At 36.7% G+C, this 18,786-nt stretch overlaps 1 protein-coding gene across 2 annotated transcripts in view; it reads right to left on the reverse strand.

The window, feature by feature from the left end:
• PLCB1 (phospholipase C beta 1) overlaps positions 1-18,786 on the reverse strand; it is a 673,888-nt gene that overhangs the window by 178,802 nt on the left and 476,300 nt on the right. For both annotated transcript variants that reach the window (XM_077872243.1, XM_077872244.1), the window contains exon 10: positions 8,042-8,188. In XM_077872243.1, the coding sequence (XP_077728369.1) occupies positions 8,042-8,188 (147 nt within the window). The remainder of the gene's footprint in view (positions 1-8,041; positions 8,189-18,786) is intronic.

Here is an 18,786-nt window from a genome sequence, read left to right on the forward strand (position 1 = left end):
ACATTCCTAACTCCTCATTATTATATCCCATCCATCCATTATATTTCCATTTGATTACATCCAATAAATATAGCTTCTGGGGCCAGGGGATTGCCTGGAATTGGGATTAATGATATGTCATGAGTCCCTCAACCCTTGTTATTTCTGAAACTAGTATCTGACATCACCTCGGCCTGGCTGTGAATACCCTCTGGAGTACATTCCAAGTCCATGATTGAACTTAGGAACCAAAGCTCCATCTCAGATTAATTCATAATACTGCCCAAAGTCATAGCTCTGAAACTTCTCACTTGACTGCATTCATTTTGGTCAGTTGGCTACATTCACTTGTGCTTTGTCTAAGATTACCGAAGGCATCCATGGATGGAAGAGACCAAAAAATTGAAAATAACAACCTCTCTATTAACACAGGCTTCTGAGAAATTGTCTATATTTATAGTTAACATTATGTATTGTCTTATTTTCAACCTCCATACAAAAAGTTTCCAGAACATGATGAATTTGTTAATTCAGTGGTCTTCTTCAATAAACAGTATTTCTTTCAAAAAATGGAGATGGGAACTATTTCTCCTTTTGCTTTCAATGCTGTGTCAGCCAGGGACTCCTGGGTGGCTCAGTGGTTGAGCATCTGTCTTTGGCTCAGGACATGATCCTGGGGTCTTGGGATCGAGTCCCACATTGGGCTCCTCTCAGGGAGCCTGCTTCTTCTGCTAGTGTCTCTGCCTCTCTGTGTGTTTCTCATGAATAAATAAAATCTTAAAACAAAACAAAACAAAACAAAACAAAACAAAACGCTGTGTCAGCCATTCAGGTTGCCTCATCCCACAGTTACAGTTGAGGAAACTGTCCACAGGATAAAGGATGTGTTTATTCATCTTGACCATTTCTAGGGACATGAGTTTGGTCTGATGTCTCTCCCATAGTATCTGCGAGCTGCCCCAGGGAGACCATGAAGCTGTCTTCAACATGGATCCAATTGCCATAGGGTGGCTTAGGTGAGAAAATGGGGAAGCAACTTTTAGCATATGCTGTACTGATTATAGAAGCCTCACCATTAGGGTCTGGCACACTTCCAAACACGTTCTCTGTGGGATGAAAAAGTACTGGTTCCTGGGAATGCAAAATGACATGAGTCATGTTCCTTACCCTTGCCCATCTAAGTGGGAAGGCAAGTACAAACAAATAATAGAGATGTTCTTTTGTGCCAGGGAGTTCAAACTCTCACCTCAACCTTGCACTTCTGGTTTCCATTTCTTTCTCTTTTTTTCTCTTTCTCCTCACCAAAGAATTCTCTTTAGATCCTATTTAATTTAGCTTCTGATATGTTTCAGGGTCCCCTCTTCAGCCCCAGGGTAAATCTTAATTCTTCCTAATTATTCACAGGAGTTCTGTGGCCCACGTTAGTGATTAAAATGGGCATTGCTATGTGGTGTAACTCTGGGCTATATCTAATAAAGCATAAAGGAAACTCTACTGCGTAGTGTGTGTGTGGGGGGTGGGGTGGGGGTAGGGGGAGGCTTCAGCTGTACAAAGGGCCACAAGACAGGGACTTGCCCTGTGCCACATGTGAATCTTATTTCATAGGGAGGCAATGATCAGGGTGCATAGACATCTTGCAGCCATAAAGGGAGCAAAGAGACAGAAGGCATCTGGGTCTCTGATGACATCAGTGAACTTTTTATTTAATCAACTCTCAACCTCTCTGCTTCTGGACTTCTTGCTGTGATTGGTAATAAATTCCTTAACATTTAAGTCATTAAGTAACAGTACCTCTGGCTGTCTCAATTTATTTTACAAATGAAGAAACTAAGGTTTAGAAGAGTTAACTTACTTAAAGGAAGATTTGAATGAGCTCTATTTGTGAAATGTGATTTCTTTCCATTCTACCACTTAACTTTCATAGGTTTGTGTATGTTTTAAACCAAAACTAAATTATAAAAGGTTACACGTGCTAGGGTTTAAAAGGATAGGAGAGATGGGAAAGCAGAAGGTGACACTCAGTCTGGGTTGGTTGTGGCTAAATGACAAGGGTAAAACTATGCCTTGAATTATTTCAGGAACTTTTCTGCAGTCCAGAGCATATATGTGAGAAGAGGAGTTGAATAATTATTTGATATACTCAATCAGATAATTTAATTCATCAGAGGATAGCTAAAACCTCAAATCTATTTTTTTTCTAAACTGAATGAGGATGTTAATTATTCAGAGATATACTACTTTGCTTTGTCCATGAATATGGAACCATTATCTCCCAAATGGATTGGAGTCTGGGAAGATTTATGAGAAGCTGAAAAAGTATAGGTTGAAATGAGTGCATACTGTTCTGTCCTGAGATAATTTTGTTTTGAGTCATAAGAGTGGATTCCTCAAGGAAAAACAATAATTTAAAACATAATTACTACTTGATGTACTGCCAAGACTATCCAAAACCCTAGAAAAATGACCATGATAATTAAAAATCAACTCATTCTGTGCATACAGTTCTCTCAATGATCCTATTTATTTTTCCTTCTGGGCATCTTGATGGTCAACAAAGGGGCAATAATGAGCAAAGAAATAGACATAATAATAATAGCATATTGCTAAATTGATTGGTTTTCATACTGTACATTTAATTTTTATAGTTCCTTTGAATGCTCAAAAGACAACATTCCAAAAATCAAAATCCTCCTTATTTGAATCTAGACCAGCGTTTCTCAGGAATACTAGCTCCTAATGTGCTCTAGGAAACTAAGTAGGGTAGTGACGGTGGGGGAAGAAGGTTGGTTGATCATAATCTTAATGATTGTGACTCTATAAGCTTTTTTCCTATATTCAAAACATACTGCAATAGGAGCCAAGCTTTGTTTGTGTCTACCATTTAAAAAACTGATTTGAGTAGGAAGACTCCTTTTTTTCATTAAATACCCTTTATATGAAATAACATATCTATAGAAAAAGTTTCTACTTGTTCTGTAAGTGCTTGTAAACTATAAAATCTCATTTCCTAGGTATTGATTTTAACATTTAATTGGATTCTATTGGGTTATACATTGTTTATAACTTTATTTTATAATATTCTTAATTGGCTTTGGGAAGTTTGAATTTCTATATCATCAGTGCTTATATTTTACCCAAAGGCCTCTGGGAGAGTTCTACTTTAGATTTATCTATAATTAAAGCAAAGATACTAATAATATCATATGAAGTATAACCAAATTTAACCAATAAATCAAAGAGAATTTCAGACAAAACATCCAGAGCCTGTATTAGAATTTATATGTACAGTTTCTTGGTTAACTATATGGAATCTTCTTTAATTTCTCAGTAGGAAAATGAAAAATTTTGACTGGTATTAGAATAAAATAACATTGTGAGAATGTGGATTAATATAGTGCAAATCTCAGTAAAGCAATACACGGCTCAGAAGAGTGAGCAAGTTAAAAAAAAAACATAAAGATCAGAACATGGTTTCACATGGATAACATAGTTTTAGACCTGAATATTTGAAAATATGTGAATTCTAATATCACTAGCAATTGAATAATTGGAGAGAGAATTGGTTTACTTGGTCAGGAAGCATGTGTATCAGGTGGTGCTGATATGAAACCTTTGAATTGAATACAAAGAGAGATAGCTCTTGGAGCTCTTTCTATATCAAAAAAATAGAGTAGACCCTTCTCTTTCCTAGTAGCTGAAGGCTCCAACTACTGATAACTATTAGCCATTAATATGCTAACACCCCAAAACCAAGCCAACACAATGAAGCCAAATTCTCAAACACATCTGTGCTTATCAAGTTATTCAGAGGGAGGGCAAATGTGTCTCAGGAAGAAATTCATTGGACTAGAAATCCTTAATGAAATGTAGTTATAAACAACCACAAAAAGGAATCAAAGAGAAAAACTGAAGAGTATTCTGTAGTTTTATTGTTCCTATTGACACCAAATAATTTTCTTGGAGCTATTATTGTGGTTGTTAGTAAAGTAAATGAATTAATTATGTATCATTTAATTGGTATCAAGACTGATAAAGAAAGCATGGTTTTAGGATCAATTTAAACAAGTTGGAAGATAAGAATGAAGATAGTTACGTGAACTGTGCCAGTTCACACACAAATATATCTTTCCTTGCTTTGTTTGCTGAGATGGTCTAGAAGCAGTATTTCCTAATGCAAATTGCTGTTACCCATTCAATTTTTCTCCACTAAAGGAAACCAGAGGTCATTTGGGGAAAAGTCTGATTCCATGGTGGTGCAGAAAGGAGCAAGGTGAGCCTGGAAGATCTTTATGTGCCAGAAAGCAAGGACATTTTCAAAGATCAATGGGTCATGTCAAGAGAATGCAGAAACCAGCTAAAAAATGTTTCCATTGACCAATGCTGAGACAATTTGTGTATCAAAAAGAGAACAGTGGTTGTGGTTGATGAACCTACATAAAATCTAAAAACCATAAATCCATAAAGATAGGCAGAAAGAGAGAATATATTCTGAGAGAAGGTAAAAAAAATTGATTATCCAATCAGTTTTATTATTTAATCATTTTGCTACCATTGCCTCATTTATTATATGACAAATAATACAGATACTAATAAATGTAAACGCATCAGCTAGAAGGCATTTTTGGAGTTAAAAAAGGACAATTGGTAAAATTACTGCATATCATGACTCCCAGGCAGATGAAACCACATACAATGTCCAAAATTTAATTTAACATATACTTAGGTATTTTTAAGAATCTTGTGGTCCTAAGCACATGATAATTGCAAGATGCCATCATGTGCCGGTCTTCATAGTTATATTGTTTAGGATCCTTTCAAATGAAAGATCTTAACTTGAGATTCTGTCAACCTCCTCAAACTTGGATGAGAGAAAAGATTATGTCTTTAATTTAAACCTCTATGTAAAATTTATTCAAGAGACACACAGAACGAGAGAGAGAGAGACAGAGACATGGCAGAGGGAGAAGCAGGCTCCATGCAGGGAGCCCGATGTGGGACTCGATCCCTGGTTTCCAGGATCACTCCCTGGGCTGAAGGCGGCGCTAAACCGCTGTGCCACCTGGGCTGCCCTAAACCTCTATGTAAAATTTAATAATCTCTTCAGTTATAAATCCAGGTCACAAGTCACAGCACTACAAGCAGATCTGTGACTCTGCCACCAGCAGAAATTACAGATATTTTCATATCATGTTCCATTGTTGCAAACAGTCACATCATACTATTTATACTAATGTTTAAATTGTGCTCATAGAAACATATACTATTTGATTACAAATTTATTTTTTAATATTTGCTAAAACTATTTTGCTGGAAATTATCCATTTTTTATTATATATTTTATTTTCTTTTATACATTTAACACTACTCTTAGAAGGGTCCATAGACTTCATCAGAATGCCTAATTGGTCAATGATACCAAATAAGATTAAGATTCCCCTGAGAAGATAAAAAATTAAAAATATTTTGACATTCCTCCCAATGAGAGCTATGGTCTATGGTCTATGCTTTCTCCCTTTGAATCTGGGTAGGTTTGTGATTGTTTTGACAAAGTGACAGCACAGAACTTCAGAGGTGAAGTACAATAAGGCAATTAACTCTCTTTGTTCTTTGGGACATTTGTTCTTGTAGCCATGATCTGCCATATAAGAAGTCTACCTACCCTGGGCTATTATGCTGTGAGGAAGCCCAAGCTACATGGTGAGGCCTCTTACAGGCAAAAAGGTTAAGAATCCTAACTGAACTCAAGTTCTAGACATGCTGGAGAAGCATTCAGATAATTCCAGCACAACGCCTTTGCATTACCCCAGGCACTTATTTGGCAGCTGAAGCCCAAGACACCAGGAAAGAGAAATAAGCCATCTCCTCTTGTGCCCTATCTGAATTCTTGACATATAGAATATGGATCAAAATAACATGGTGGGTGTTTTATGCCACTGAATTTTAGAGTGATTTATTATGCAACAAGAAATGACAAGAATAGAGTTTAGGATGAGCCAAACATGAATCTAGTTAGTTTTTGGCATGCATCTCTCCCAGTAGATAATGTTAGTTGAAATGAAACAGGCTGTGAGTAGCCTGAGAGCCACCCAATTTTTATGAAGAACATACAAATTGCACTTCAATTGACCAGATCTCAGATTATATGGTTCTAATTAGATACTCTCAGATTATATGGAGGCATCCTGAGATAGCCCACTCTAGCTTTCTGGAGGCTACTTTGTTCTCTCTGTTGGAGGGTCATTTCTATTCTAAGCTTTTTTTTTTTTTTTTCACCAAGTGTTGGGTACAAGGCCAATGCCGGATTTGATACAATACGGCATACATTTATACTGGGATGAATGGATCTTCTTAAGGGATTTAGATGAAAGAACTCCTTATTTGCCATATAATCGAACCCTGTGAAATTCTCTTAAACACCCCTGAATATACAATGCCTGGATCTCCCTTGTCATTATGTTCATAGCTTTGCTGGTCTACCCTGCAACACAAAAAACCCTGCAATACGTCCTTGGACAACAAACCATTGGCACATCTAAGCCTCTCCCAAGGCATAGGGGGGCATCTACAGCTTACGCAGATCAAATGAGAATTTGGTTGCATTGTGGGTCTTAAAGTCTGGCTATCATATATTAATTTGGGTTATGGAGTGTCTGAAGTAGGGGACTGATATGTTTTTTTTAAAAGGCCTTTTTTTTTTTTTTTTTTTTTTTTAACCAGTAGACTTTTTTTTATGAAGTCTTTTCAAGGCTGGTAATTAGAAATCTGTCATACAGAAAGTATTCTGCAAGAAATGCATTTTGATTATAAAAACACTTTTTTAAAATTTTTAACTTTTTAATTTTATTTATTTTTTATAAATTTATTTTTTATTGGTGTTCAATTTGCCAACATATAGACTAACACCCAGTGCTCATCCCATCAAGTGCACCGCCCCCCAGTGCCTGCCACCCAGTCACCCCCACCCCCCGCCCACCTCCTCTTCCACCACCCCTAGTTCGTTTCCCAGAGTTAGAAGTCTTTCATGTTCTGTCTCCCTTTCTGATATTTCCCACTCATTTTTTCTCCTTTCCCCTTTATTCCCTTTCACTATTTTTTATATTCCCCAAATGAATGAGACCATATAATGTTTGTCCTTCTCCGATTGACTTACTTCACTCAGCATAATACCCTCCAGTTCCCCGTCGAAGCAAATGGTGGGTATTTGTCGTTTCTAATATAAAAACACGTTTAGCTTATTAAACTCTGTATTTATTAAAAATGTTAATTTTAAACTAAATTAAGATGATATGTATGTATATATGTGTTTTCTTGTTTTTCTATTTATTTAGGATTTTATGTATTTATTTGAGAGAGAGAGCACAAGCAAGAGAGCATAAGCAGGGTGAGCAGCAGAGGGAGAGGGAGAAGCAAGCTCCCTGCTGAACAGAGAGCCCAATGTTGGGCTTGATTCCAGGACCCTGGAATCATGACCTGAATGGAAGGTAGATGCTTAACTGACTGAGCCACCCAGGTGCCCCTTGTTTTTCTGTTTAATGATCTACTAAAAACCATGGCAATGCTCAATTTAGGATCACCTTAGGAAGCACACTGTTGGTTTTTCCTCCATTATTTTAATATTTACAATGAACTATAGGTTGTCATTCAGGGTTAAATTTGTTTTACATCTAAAGCCTCACTCCACCTTAAGCAAAATTAGCTATTTGCTTTTAACATAAGATATGTAGGCTTTAGAACTTCCTGTACATGAAAACAGTCCAGAGAACTAGGTAGTATTGCCAGTGGCTTTGAAGTCCACTGCAGAGGGAGTTCAGTTACACAAAACTTCCATTGACCCAAAGATACCAGACATGATACATTTTAGAAGACTTAAAAACTGAGGAAGAGATATGTTTTGAAGAAGTGATATTGCTTCTGACAGGCAGAACCTCTGGTCCCAGAACTCAGTTCTCAGAGGCGTTTTACAGGAAATGAGAGAAAACACCTTGTGAACAACAGAAAGTAGAGGTTGGTGAAATTTGTTGAGACTGGAGAAAGCCATCGTCAAAGACTTGTGAATTCATACCTGTGAGGTAGGTGTTGTGTGAGGAATTGATGAAATAGTGAGAAAGGGGCTGAGACATATCTTCATTCAAATCCAGTTTCTCAGGTGAAACGACTCCATTTTCTTCTCCACTCAGATAGCGCATAAAGCCATCCACTGAAATCTGTCCTGGAAGAAATGAAGAATTAAGAAGAATGTGAGTGGGTCCTTTCTATGGGTTGCTGGTATCACGCTGCTTGAACTTTTTTTTTCCCTCTCCAGAAAGCTCTGGTATATCCAAGGTAGAAGACAGTAGCCACAATTGCATTTTAACATGGATAACTGTAGTCAAGGATTACCTTATTTCACTACAACTGCCTCCCAATGCCACAGATAATGGAGGAAAATGTATTTACATGAACCTAACTGACTTTCAGGGAATTTAAATACCTAAACACCAATCTCTTGTCTTTAAATTAAAAATGGTTATCAACTTTACGGATGGACATCAAAATGTTATTTATGCTTACCTTTGGGTAATATAATTAGGAGTGAATTTCCAAATTTTCTGTTATGTATATGTTATTTTTATAATCAAAAAAGTTATTCACAAGTTGCCTAATTATTTAAAATGAAATAGGAGTGTTTTCAGTTAGTGATCTTTTTTTCTGAAACAGAAACTACAGATGACCACAAATAAGTATCTCCTAAGAATAAAAAATCAAATGCTTATAAACAAGGAAGTCTTTAAATTTCTTATTTAGAATGACTTTACTTCAAATGAAAGAAATATGACTCACACTTTAGTTTACTTGGATCCTATTTAAATTTTTTGCTTTTGTTGTAACCTTTCTGAAGTGACTAATGCTAAATATTCAGATAATCCTTTATCTTTATCTCAGTAATCTTTATGGAATGCCAGAGAGGACATCCTCACTGTTTTCATCTATTACCACAGTTTGTTCCCTCATCCTTAACAATCAGAACCTCAAAAACCCAGCACATTTGTGACCAGTGGAGATGTTGCTTGTAAACAGAGGGTAGCAGTTCTTTCTTCTTACTGAAACAGTTTTGTATTAACATGAAAGTGGTATATGTTCACTGGAATAAAAATTAGATAATGGGATGAACAGAAAGGAAATATAAAACCTCTAAACAGGGATCTCTGGGTGGTGCAGCGGTTTAGCGCCTGTCTTTGGCCCAGGGCGCGATCCTGGAGACCCGGGATCGAATCCCACGTCAGGCTCCCGGTGCATGGAGCCTGCTTCTCCCTCTGCCTGTGTCTCTGCCTCTCTCTCTCTCTCTCTGTGACTATCATAAATAAATAAAAATTAAAAAAAAAACAAAACAAACCTCTAAACATGCCTAACTCTTTCTTCAGACCCAGTGATGTCAAAATCTTGGTGTGTATGCTTCCAGGGGGATAAAAAAGTGTGTGTGTGTAATTCTTTTATGAAGGTACAGTTAGTAACTGTATTAGGTTAACCTTAATTAGATTAAGAGCCTTTGTGTTAGTGGAACAATATATAATAAAAATTGTCATGTAATCTATAATATTTGTATTTTATAAGATATGTAACCGTAGCATGACTAAAAAATATTCCATTACCATTGGACATTAAAGTTGTTTCTAATTTTTCACTAGTATAAATGACATCGTAGTGAATACTCTGACAGTTAAACCTTTGTTCAAACTCTTAATTATTTCCTTAGGATGAATTCCCAGGAATAGAACAGCTGGTTCAAAGACGATGAACATTTTTAAGTCTTTTAGTATACATAACTAACTTGCTTTCTATTAAAGTTCCAGCAAGCTACTCTTTCACCGGTGTTTTTTCCTTCTCTTCAATCCTATACCAAACTCATAGGTAAAAGTATGATATATGATAATTCTAATTTTTATTGAACATTTATTATTAAATGATAAGTGGTATGTCATCTGTAAGTGACAAAGCTAGTATAGACTATTTACCACAATGTAAATCTTATTTATTTGGGAGAGAGAGAAAGAGAGAGAATGCATGAGGGGAGGGGCAGAGGGAAAGGGAGAAGAGAGAAGCAGACTCCTTGCTGAGTGTGGAGCCTGACTCGGGGCTCCATCCTGGGATGCTCCATCCTCGGACCCCAAGATCACAACCCAAGCCGAAATCGAGAGTTGGACACCTAACTGACTGAGCCACCTAGGTGCCCCTGTAAATCTTTTTACACCCAATAAATTTCTCAGAATAACTGATGAATATTTTTCCCAATTCTGGAAACATTATAACTAAATTCCTTTAATATTTTCCAGGAATAAGTAAACTAAAAAAATAAATTTGGTCACTGGCTCTTGATGAGTGGAGCTGGGTTTTATAAAAGAAAAGCCTTCTTAAACAAACTGAAATGGGGATAATAATTTTACTATGAACTTCTTAAAAGTCAGTTCTAACATATACCTTGATAATTTCAACAATGACAAAAGGAAAAAGCATCATGAAGGTCTCGTGCGTTAGAAATGAGAAACAGACTAAAAGGTCCTCATAGTGCTATGTTTGTGTGAGTTTATTTGAAAGATTTTATTTTTTAAGTAATGTCTATACCCAATGTGGTGCTCAAACTCATTAACCCTGAAATCAAGAGCCGCATGCTCCACTGACTGAGCCCACCAGGCACCCCTGTTTGTGTGGATTTTTAATAGATGCCATAGTTTGTACCTCCAAATCACCATCACGTAACAAAATGATTGCTACCATTGATGAAAGCACTTCGGTTACTGCACTGAAGACTTTGTTTTAAAATTCATTTACAGTGAAATGCGTATAACTTTTCAGACTGGTTTCATTTTGGAAACAAACCAAAATCAATGCCACTTAGAGTCAAAGCTATTTCAATAGATGGCTTTAAAACTATTTTGGAGTATAAAACTCATTAGAAATAAATTTTAAAAAAACAACTAACTTCTTCATTGTCTTCCCTTTTTTGGTAACAAGTCCAACTTGGCAGCTTCTCAAACTAGTGCTGTTCCTCCCTCCCCCTTTCCTTTCCTTCTTCTCTCATTATTTTCCACTTTGCTACCATCTTGTTTAACAAAAATTTATTGAATGTCTGCCATGTGATGCGTACACAGAAAAACAAAGCATAGGGAAGCACGGCCTCTGCCTTCATATAGCACACAATCTAATAGAAAATAAGATCGATCACACCTTGGAAGCCAGGTGTGAATTCTTCTGGAGCAGGGTGTGTTTTATATCTCTGTCATCCCTGGAATCTACCACAATGCTTTGTGCACAGTAGGTATTAAATCAGTCTTTTTTTTTTTTTTTTGGCGAATTAGTGATTCAGAATAGGAATAAATTCATTTCAAACTGGAAAATCACCAAGGATAGCATAATTTTGATTCTTTTATCAGATTAGGTCAAATCATATGAAATTGCTAATTTTGGCATTTTTAACCTCTGCAAATGACAATTTCAAAGTACTCAGTCTCTAACTACAGTTTTTCTCAGAGGTCAAGCAGGGAAGGCAGTTATTTCTTTAGGGGCCAGCAAAGAAAAAGTAATGCGACTGATGGAATAATGTGCACACCAGGGAACTGTAGAGTGTGGAAAACTCATGAGTGAACTTTCCTTCTGAAGGCATACAAATGACAGCAATAAAATATTATGGGACTAAACAAACTGTTTTTATGGTGCTGGTGACTCTCAGGCTGTCACTTCATGTCTGTTATCTTGCAGGAATAAATGTCCTTTGGTCCGATTAGCAACTTCAGAGAGCGATTAAAAAAAAAAAAAAGCAAATATAGTGAGGATGATTAATTTTAACTTTAGCATCAATGTCCATTTATTGTGTTTAGTACCTTCTGGGGAATTATGTTGTGAAAAATTCTGAGCTACGCTTATGATTAATTTTGATGTATTTCATGGGTGCAGAACAGAGGAGTGGGGATATATATAAACTATGTATTTGTTATTCTCAAATGAGGGTATTATAATTAAGGTCAAGTTATACTTCACAATATGCCAAAGAACATGTGTCAAAAGTTTTATTGAATCCATTAATGAGAAAATCAGGATGATGAAAAGCCTTTTCAAAGAGGGCTATGAGATACTAATACATACATATGTGCATGTTAGCACATCACCCAAACAAAAAAACCCCAAGCCTATAAAAATATTTCTAAATTGAATACAAAGCTGGTTAATGTTCCATAGGTCAATTAAGCACATAATTTTTTTAAATTAAGCATAATTTTTTATTATCTTCTCTAACTTTACAATTTTATAGGAGTTGAAGATTTTGACATAATTTTTTAAAGTCAGTAAAAAAAATAAGAGTTGAGTGAATCATTGTGAGGATTATTTACGATTAATTATATTAAATAATTTAAAACCCACCAGTGAAGGAATTACCTAACTTTGAATGAGAACAGTGCAGGAGTTTGGTGGACGGTTCAGAATATGATTGCAGATTGCAGGTGAGCAGACTCTTGGGAGCAGATTTTCAACCCCAAAGCTTGGCTTTGCTAACAAAGGAGCAAATGTGCAAGACTTTGATGGATCAAATGACTAGGCAGAGATGTGTCAAAGTCAAGAAAAGCCAACAAAACAGTAAGGTTAAGGAGTAGTAGGCTTATAAGTCACGAGGGTCGGGAGTTCATTCGCAAAAATGAAGATTTTTGGGGGGGCATAATGAAGTAGCTTCAAAAATTGTTCTGAGGCACTGGGACAGAAAGCAGACTCTTGGAGGATTTTCCTTTGTTGCATGTAACCTACAGCTAGGTAATAGCTGTTGCTGTTGACTTAAATGTATTAGTCTTTCTTTCTCCATCAACCTTGCACTGTTTTGCAAAACTGCTTGCAATTGTTTTCCTGGTCCACTGAGGAGCACAGAAACATGAAAAACCTTGATAATTAAGATAGGAAACATTGTTTTTCTAAACAAATTAATAGCAGAACAAGAGATCGAGCTTCCAATTCTGTCAGCAGTAACTGATCAGGGATAAATTCCTCAACCACAGGATGGGTAAACTATATGGGCTCTTTGGTCTCTTCTACTTCTAAACTTCAGTGAGTTCAAGTAGTTTAATATCTTAGAGATGAGTACTAGCTAAATTAAAACAAACTGTCCCATATTAGGATGACATTAGGAAACATCAAACCACAACTAAAAGCAATGCTACAATTTTCTGGAATAAAATCAAGAAGATAAGGTAAGTCCAAAAGGATAAGGCCAGCTTACAAAGGCTATAAGTAAAGCCCTTTACATATTTTCTTCATAGAAGAATGGTACATTTCTAATTGGACATGTCACTCCTATAATGGCACCTACTACAGTAGGAAAAATATAACCTCCTTAAGGAATAGGGAAAACACTGTTCTATGAAACTTTTCTGTTCAGAAGTTGTGGTGTTCAAAGAAAAAGGAAACTGGTGAGGCAAGAGTAGAAAGATCTGACTTCAGTGGGGAGAGACCATCTTGAAAGAGATGAAAGAGGCAAGTGGCATGACAAAATGGTGGTCCCCAAGGGCCATTGCTATGTTTCATAATTCTTCAGCAATATCTTTGCTGAAAAGAGACTGTCATGCGGTGTTGCATAAAAGCCATGGCCAGCAACTGTACCTCTGCCTCTTTCTGCTTCCCTCCCTCCCAGGGGGCAGATAATGACTGAGGTTCCACTGGTGTCCTCCTGAGCATGTCAGGAAGGCAGAAATTTGAAGTTCTATTGTGACAAAATAAGACCTTCCAGGGATGCTTTAAAACCATGGAGTGTATCCTTTGACACTCAGCTGGATTCATCTCATGCAGAGGCTCTTGTATATTTACTGAGGTATGAGCTACTCTGATGCCTTCTCTAAATCTGGGACCATCCCATGAGTTTCAGGAACAATTAAGAATAAGGAGGATCTGTGTCTACACAAGGGAGCTCTGGAGACAAGGACAGATATAAAGAGCAGGGTGGACTGATTATCTCACCTTTTTAGGTCCTAACCTTTACCTACTTTATCTACTGGCTTCTTAGAAAGCTACATCAACAGAACTTTCTTCCATAAAATCCTGTTCCAGGCATCTAAGAAAAGATGTTTCAGATCAAGTCTCTCCAGAAAGAACAAGGAATTGTGACCTTACCCTGAAGTTGTGGTAGCCCTTGCTGGTGTTGTTAATGAGCACATTTTTAGTGAGAGCCCAACTGTCTGTGTCCAAGGTTGAGAAGAACAAGAATGTATCTACCAGCGTCCTGACCTTCAAGACTTGAAAAACATAACATGTACAATTCCTTTTTGATGCTCTTTGATGTGCAGTTCAGGTTTCTATTCATTTAGTGTAATGTCCTAATGTAAATATAGCTAAAGAGTTTAGAGTCCCATTTAGCAGACAAACTAATTTCATGTTGGCCACATAGGAACCTTCTGGTCCAACTCATTGTGGTCTAGGTCTGCTCCATTTTTTCATTTACCATTCTGCTGCCAAAGTCTGGCTGAAGATGGAGGAAAATTGGCTGATTTAATTGCTAATGGACTGAATTTGGAAGGAAGGAATAAGGAGAGGCTGAGTGTGGCCAGTTGGTGGAATGGCAAAGGTACAGTTAGGAAGCCACCCAACTGATTTGCTTTTGATGTACAGACAGTAATGCAGGAGATATCTATGGGGAAAACAGTATGGTCCACAAGCAATAGGCAAGGGTAGTTTTCTAAATTTAGATATATTTCATAGCTGCTGTCCAGAATCACTTCTACTCTGATGGATAATAGAAACAAGCTCTCTCATTTCTGTTTGGTTAGAAGCCAATGCTTCTAAATCTTTTAGTTGATACTTTTGGTATTTACCCCTATATCTCAAAATAATATGTTTGTAGTACTATTTTTTGACTTCCTACTATGGGAGATGAGAATATTATTTTTTCTTCTCTATACCCCACAGCATTTGTACCCATTCTTCTCATCCTTCTGAGATAGTTACATTATAATTTAGTTGGATCAGTATTCAGTGCTTATGTTATCATGACTATGTATTCTATTCAGGGCTGAGTCATATAGTAAACCAATAATTATTTTTCTTTCCATGCACAATTTAAAATTTTCCCTGTAGTTAATAATTGTCTTGTTTTGTCACTTGCTTAATTTCTTTGCACACATCTCAAATCCAACTTCAAATTCCCCACTAGTTATCTAAACATGTTTACAATATGTTCAAATACAACACATGTTCTCCCAGTTTCACTTTCTTGAAGAAGCCTTTTTGGAGCCTTATGACCTACTCCAACCTAGATTGATCAACTTCTATTTCTTTCACTAGTATTTTTAATTGAATCTCTCTTATTTTTTATATACCATGTGTTTCTCTTTTATGGTTAGCCTTTTAATTTTATTTTTTATTTTTTAATATTTTATTATTCATGAGAGACACAGAGAGAGAGGCAGAGACACATGCAGAGAGAGAAGCAGGCTCCCTGTGGGAAGCCTGATGCAGGACTTGATCCCAGGACACCGGGATCCTCAACCACTGAGCCATATTTGTCAGTAGATTCCTGAGAAAGGGTTCATGAGTGTGAAAGTATTTGAACCTTTTTGTCTAAAATGGCTTCATGACACTCACACACTTGATTGCTAGATTAGCTACGTATAATATTCTAGGATGGAAAATATTTTTCCTTTAAATTTTTGTGGGAAAATTTACTTCATTGCCTTTAACTTTTAGTGTGGCTATTAAGAGGTTTGAAGATTTACTGATTCACCTCCTTAAAACAGACACGTGGCTTCTTTTTTTAAAAATGGTTTATTTTGTCTTTCTGGAAATTTCTAGCATCTTATTCAGTCCCAGTTTCCTGAAATTTTGTAACACTGTGCTTTGGTATAGGTTTATCTTTATCTTCTGGGCTGGGCACTCTTTGATCCCTTTTAATATGAAAGCTATTATTCTTTTATTTGAAGCATTTCATGAATTATCTTTATGATAATTTCCTCTGTTCTGTCTTTCTGGAACATTATTTAGGCAAATTTGCATTTTAATATACCCTCTCTCCTATTTTTAATTTTATTTCTTTGTTCTACTTTCTGGGAGATTTCCTCAGCTTTTCCCCCAACACTTCTTTTAGTCTTTTGTTTCTCCTGCCTTCTTTTCAATGTCTAAGAGCCAGTTTGTGTTCTATGATATTTCTTTAAAAAAATAACATTGTATTCTTTTTTGATAGTGCAATATGTTTTGTTATCTTTCTAGGTATATAAATAATATATCTAAAGTTTTTCTTCTAACTTCATAACAATTGTTTTAGCTGTAGTTACATATTTTCCTTATTTCTACCTTTTAAAAGATTTTATTTATTTATTTGAGAGAGAGATAGGGAGTGAGAGAGAGATAAGGAGCAAGGGGAGGGGCAGAGGGAGAAGCAGACTCCCCACTGGGTAGGGAGCCTGACATGGAGCTTGATCCTGGGACTCTGGGATCATGACCTGAGCTGAAGGCACAGGCTTAACCAGTTGAGCCACTCAGGTGCTCCTCATTTTTATTAAAAAAAAATCTTTTTTCCTCATATGTCTAGTAATTTTTAGTTTAATGTTCAGATTTCAAATTGGTAAACTTAAAAGTTTAATTTGATTTGTGAATGCATCTGGATAACTGACTTTACATTGAAAATAAATTTTCATTGTAGAGGGATCAGTCTTTGTCTCTTTGGAGCAGCCTAGGGACTGTCAATACATTTAGGTCTTTCATCTTGTGCTGATCAGCATCCTACTACTTAACCACTTGTCAGGAGAGTGCAGGCCTGGATACTGCATTCCAGAGCACATAGGGAAAGAAGGATGAAGGACTCAGCACTCAGTATGTTTATGTATACATAACATATATAACTTTTATCTCCGATTTGCAGTGTGGTAGTCCTGCCTTCACCTGGGACTGCATCATCCTCAGACCCTCTGTTTTCTTGTCTCCAGAGAGTACACCTTTTGTCTTTATCCAGGTGGGAGTTCTGACTATTCCTTAAACAATAGACAACCAGACCTCCTTATTTTAGGCTGTACCTCTATACCCACTTCCAGATGAACCTAAAATCATCAATTTTTAAGACTTTTTAAGATTTCATGGAATAATTCATATTGGTTTCCAGCTTTTCACATGACAGGTGTATGATCAGTTTTCTCAGAACTATTATAGCTATAAGCATATATATTCATATATATTATGTAATTGTTATGTAATTATGTAATTGTTACCTTTTATTCTATTGTCTCCACCCTTGCCAGATTATGCCTTTAAAAACTATTTCCTTTAATGCAATTTTAGTGTGGTTTCAAGATAATTTAATTTAGATGAATATATTCAGACCATCATATTTCTCCTGATATCCCACGGTTTTTCTACTACACCAGATTGTTGAATTTTTAAGTTTAAAAAGTCAGAATTCACATGCTATATCCCTTGATCTTACTATTTTTAGGTAAAATTGAATCACATGGGAGGAACTAAAGGTCTTCTGTCATAGACCGACTTTGCCGGTCAGAGACCTACCATGGGTCTCCCTGGTTTTCTTTTACTTACATCTTTCTAGTGAAGAGTAAGCGGTGACTAATATTTCCTTGCAGAAGGCCCTCGATGGGTAATGTGACACTTAGGTTTTTCCGAGTAGAGTGTAGTCAGAGTCACAGAAGCAGTCTGAGCTCTTAGCTACTTATCAGCTAGAAATGTATTTCATCCCCTGGGCTTCTCTTGCCAACCTCACAAGGCTGCTTGTGTTGAACAGGTATGGGAGTGTTTCTATGAGGGTGCCAACATCCACACGTTTCTAAGGTAGTCATGACTGAGACAAGCTGGGCTTTGATTTTATGAGTGCCAGTGAATTGTCCATCTCCTCTTACGGTGGTCACGGAATGTGTCCCTCATGATTTCATTCAATCAGAAGAAAGTCCACCCAGATTTAATTTGATTTAATGTAATTCTATTTCCCAAGTCTCTCGTGTAAAATTACAATTTGAGTTCAAAGCATTGCTTGAGAAATTACCTGATTAAATCTAAAAAATATTTAAGGAGACTACTGGAACTAAATTCTAAGGCAGCTGAAATAAATTGGATATTCAATTCTGAGAGTATTTAACAGATGAGAAATTTCCTCTCTTCCTTTCCAAGTCCTCTCACCCTTCTCCAGTAAACACAGCAACAAAACATTCTAATTTTGCCTCAGGGAAGGGAGGGGTGGCAGAGAACAGGGTACTAAAGGATGTCTTTTCTTCTTGGTTCTGAGGGCACTCTTTGACCAAGACTTCCTTGTTCCAAGTTTAGAGGAAGTTCCAGACAAGTATCATGTCCTGAAGAGAGAAGGCTGTGACTCCTTTCCCTGGAGATGCTCCAGAAAGTTCTAAGCTCTGGTGTGTCCCAGTGGCCAGAAACAGTAGATAGGTTTTATTTTTATTCCCTCCCTCTGCCTAGCCTCTGGCAGAGGCACTAATCAGACAGCATTAAATGTCTAAAGCCATCAAAATAGACTAGAAAGAGGGTACTAGGATAATTCAGAATAGGCCAAATCAATTCTTAAACAATAGAAGAGTTTATTGTACTTCATTACATTGCAGTGACAAGTTACCTGCCCTGTCAATACCCTCTCCTCTTAGCCTTCTTTGTTCAGCCCTGTGGAATTTCTTTTTAAATTCACAAGTAAGAAATGTATCTGAAATAAATCCATAGGCCTTCATCTTCTACCTACAAGCTTATGAAAGTGACTTTTGATAAGGTCAGATAACACAAGCTGATGTTCCTCGGCTCACTGAAACTACTAAACCTGGTGGTGAGTCCTCAGCACTATACTTTCTCATGATGCTT

The sequence above is a fragment of the Canis aureus genome, chromosome 26 (genome assembly GCF_053574225.1).
Source record: "Canis aureus isolate CA01 chromosome 26, VMU_Caureus_v.1.0, whole genome shotgun sequence".
Taxonomy (NCBI): domain Eukaryota; kingdom Metazoa; phylum Chordata; class Mammalia; order Carnivora; family Canidae; genus Canis; species Canis aureus.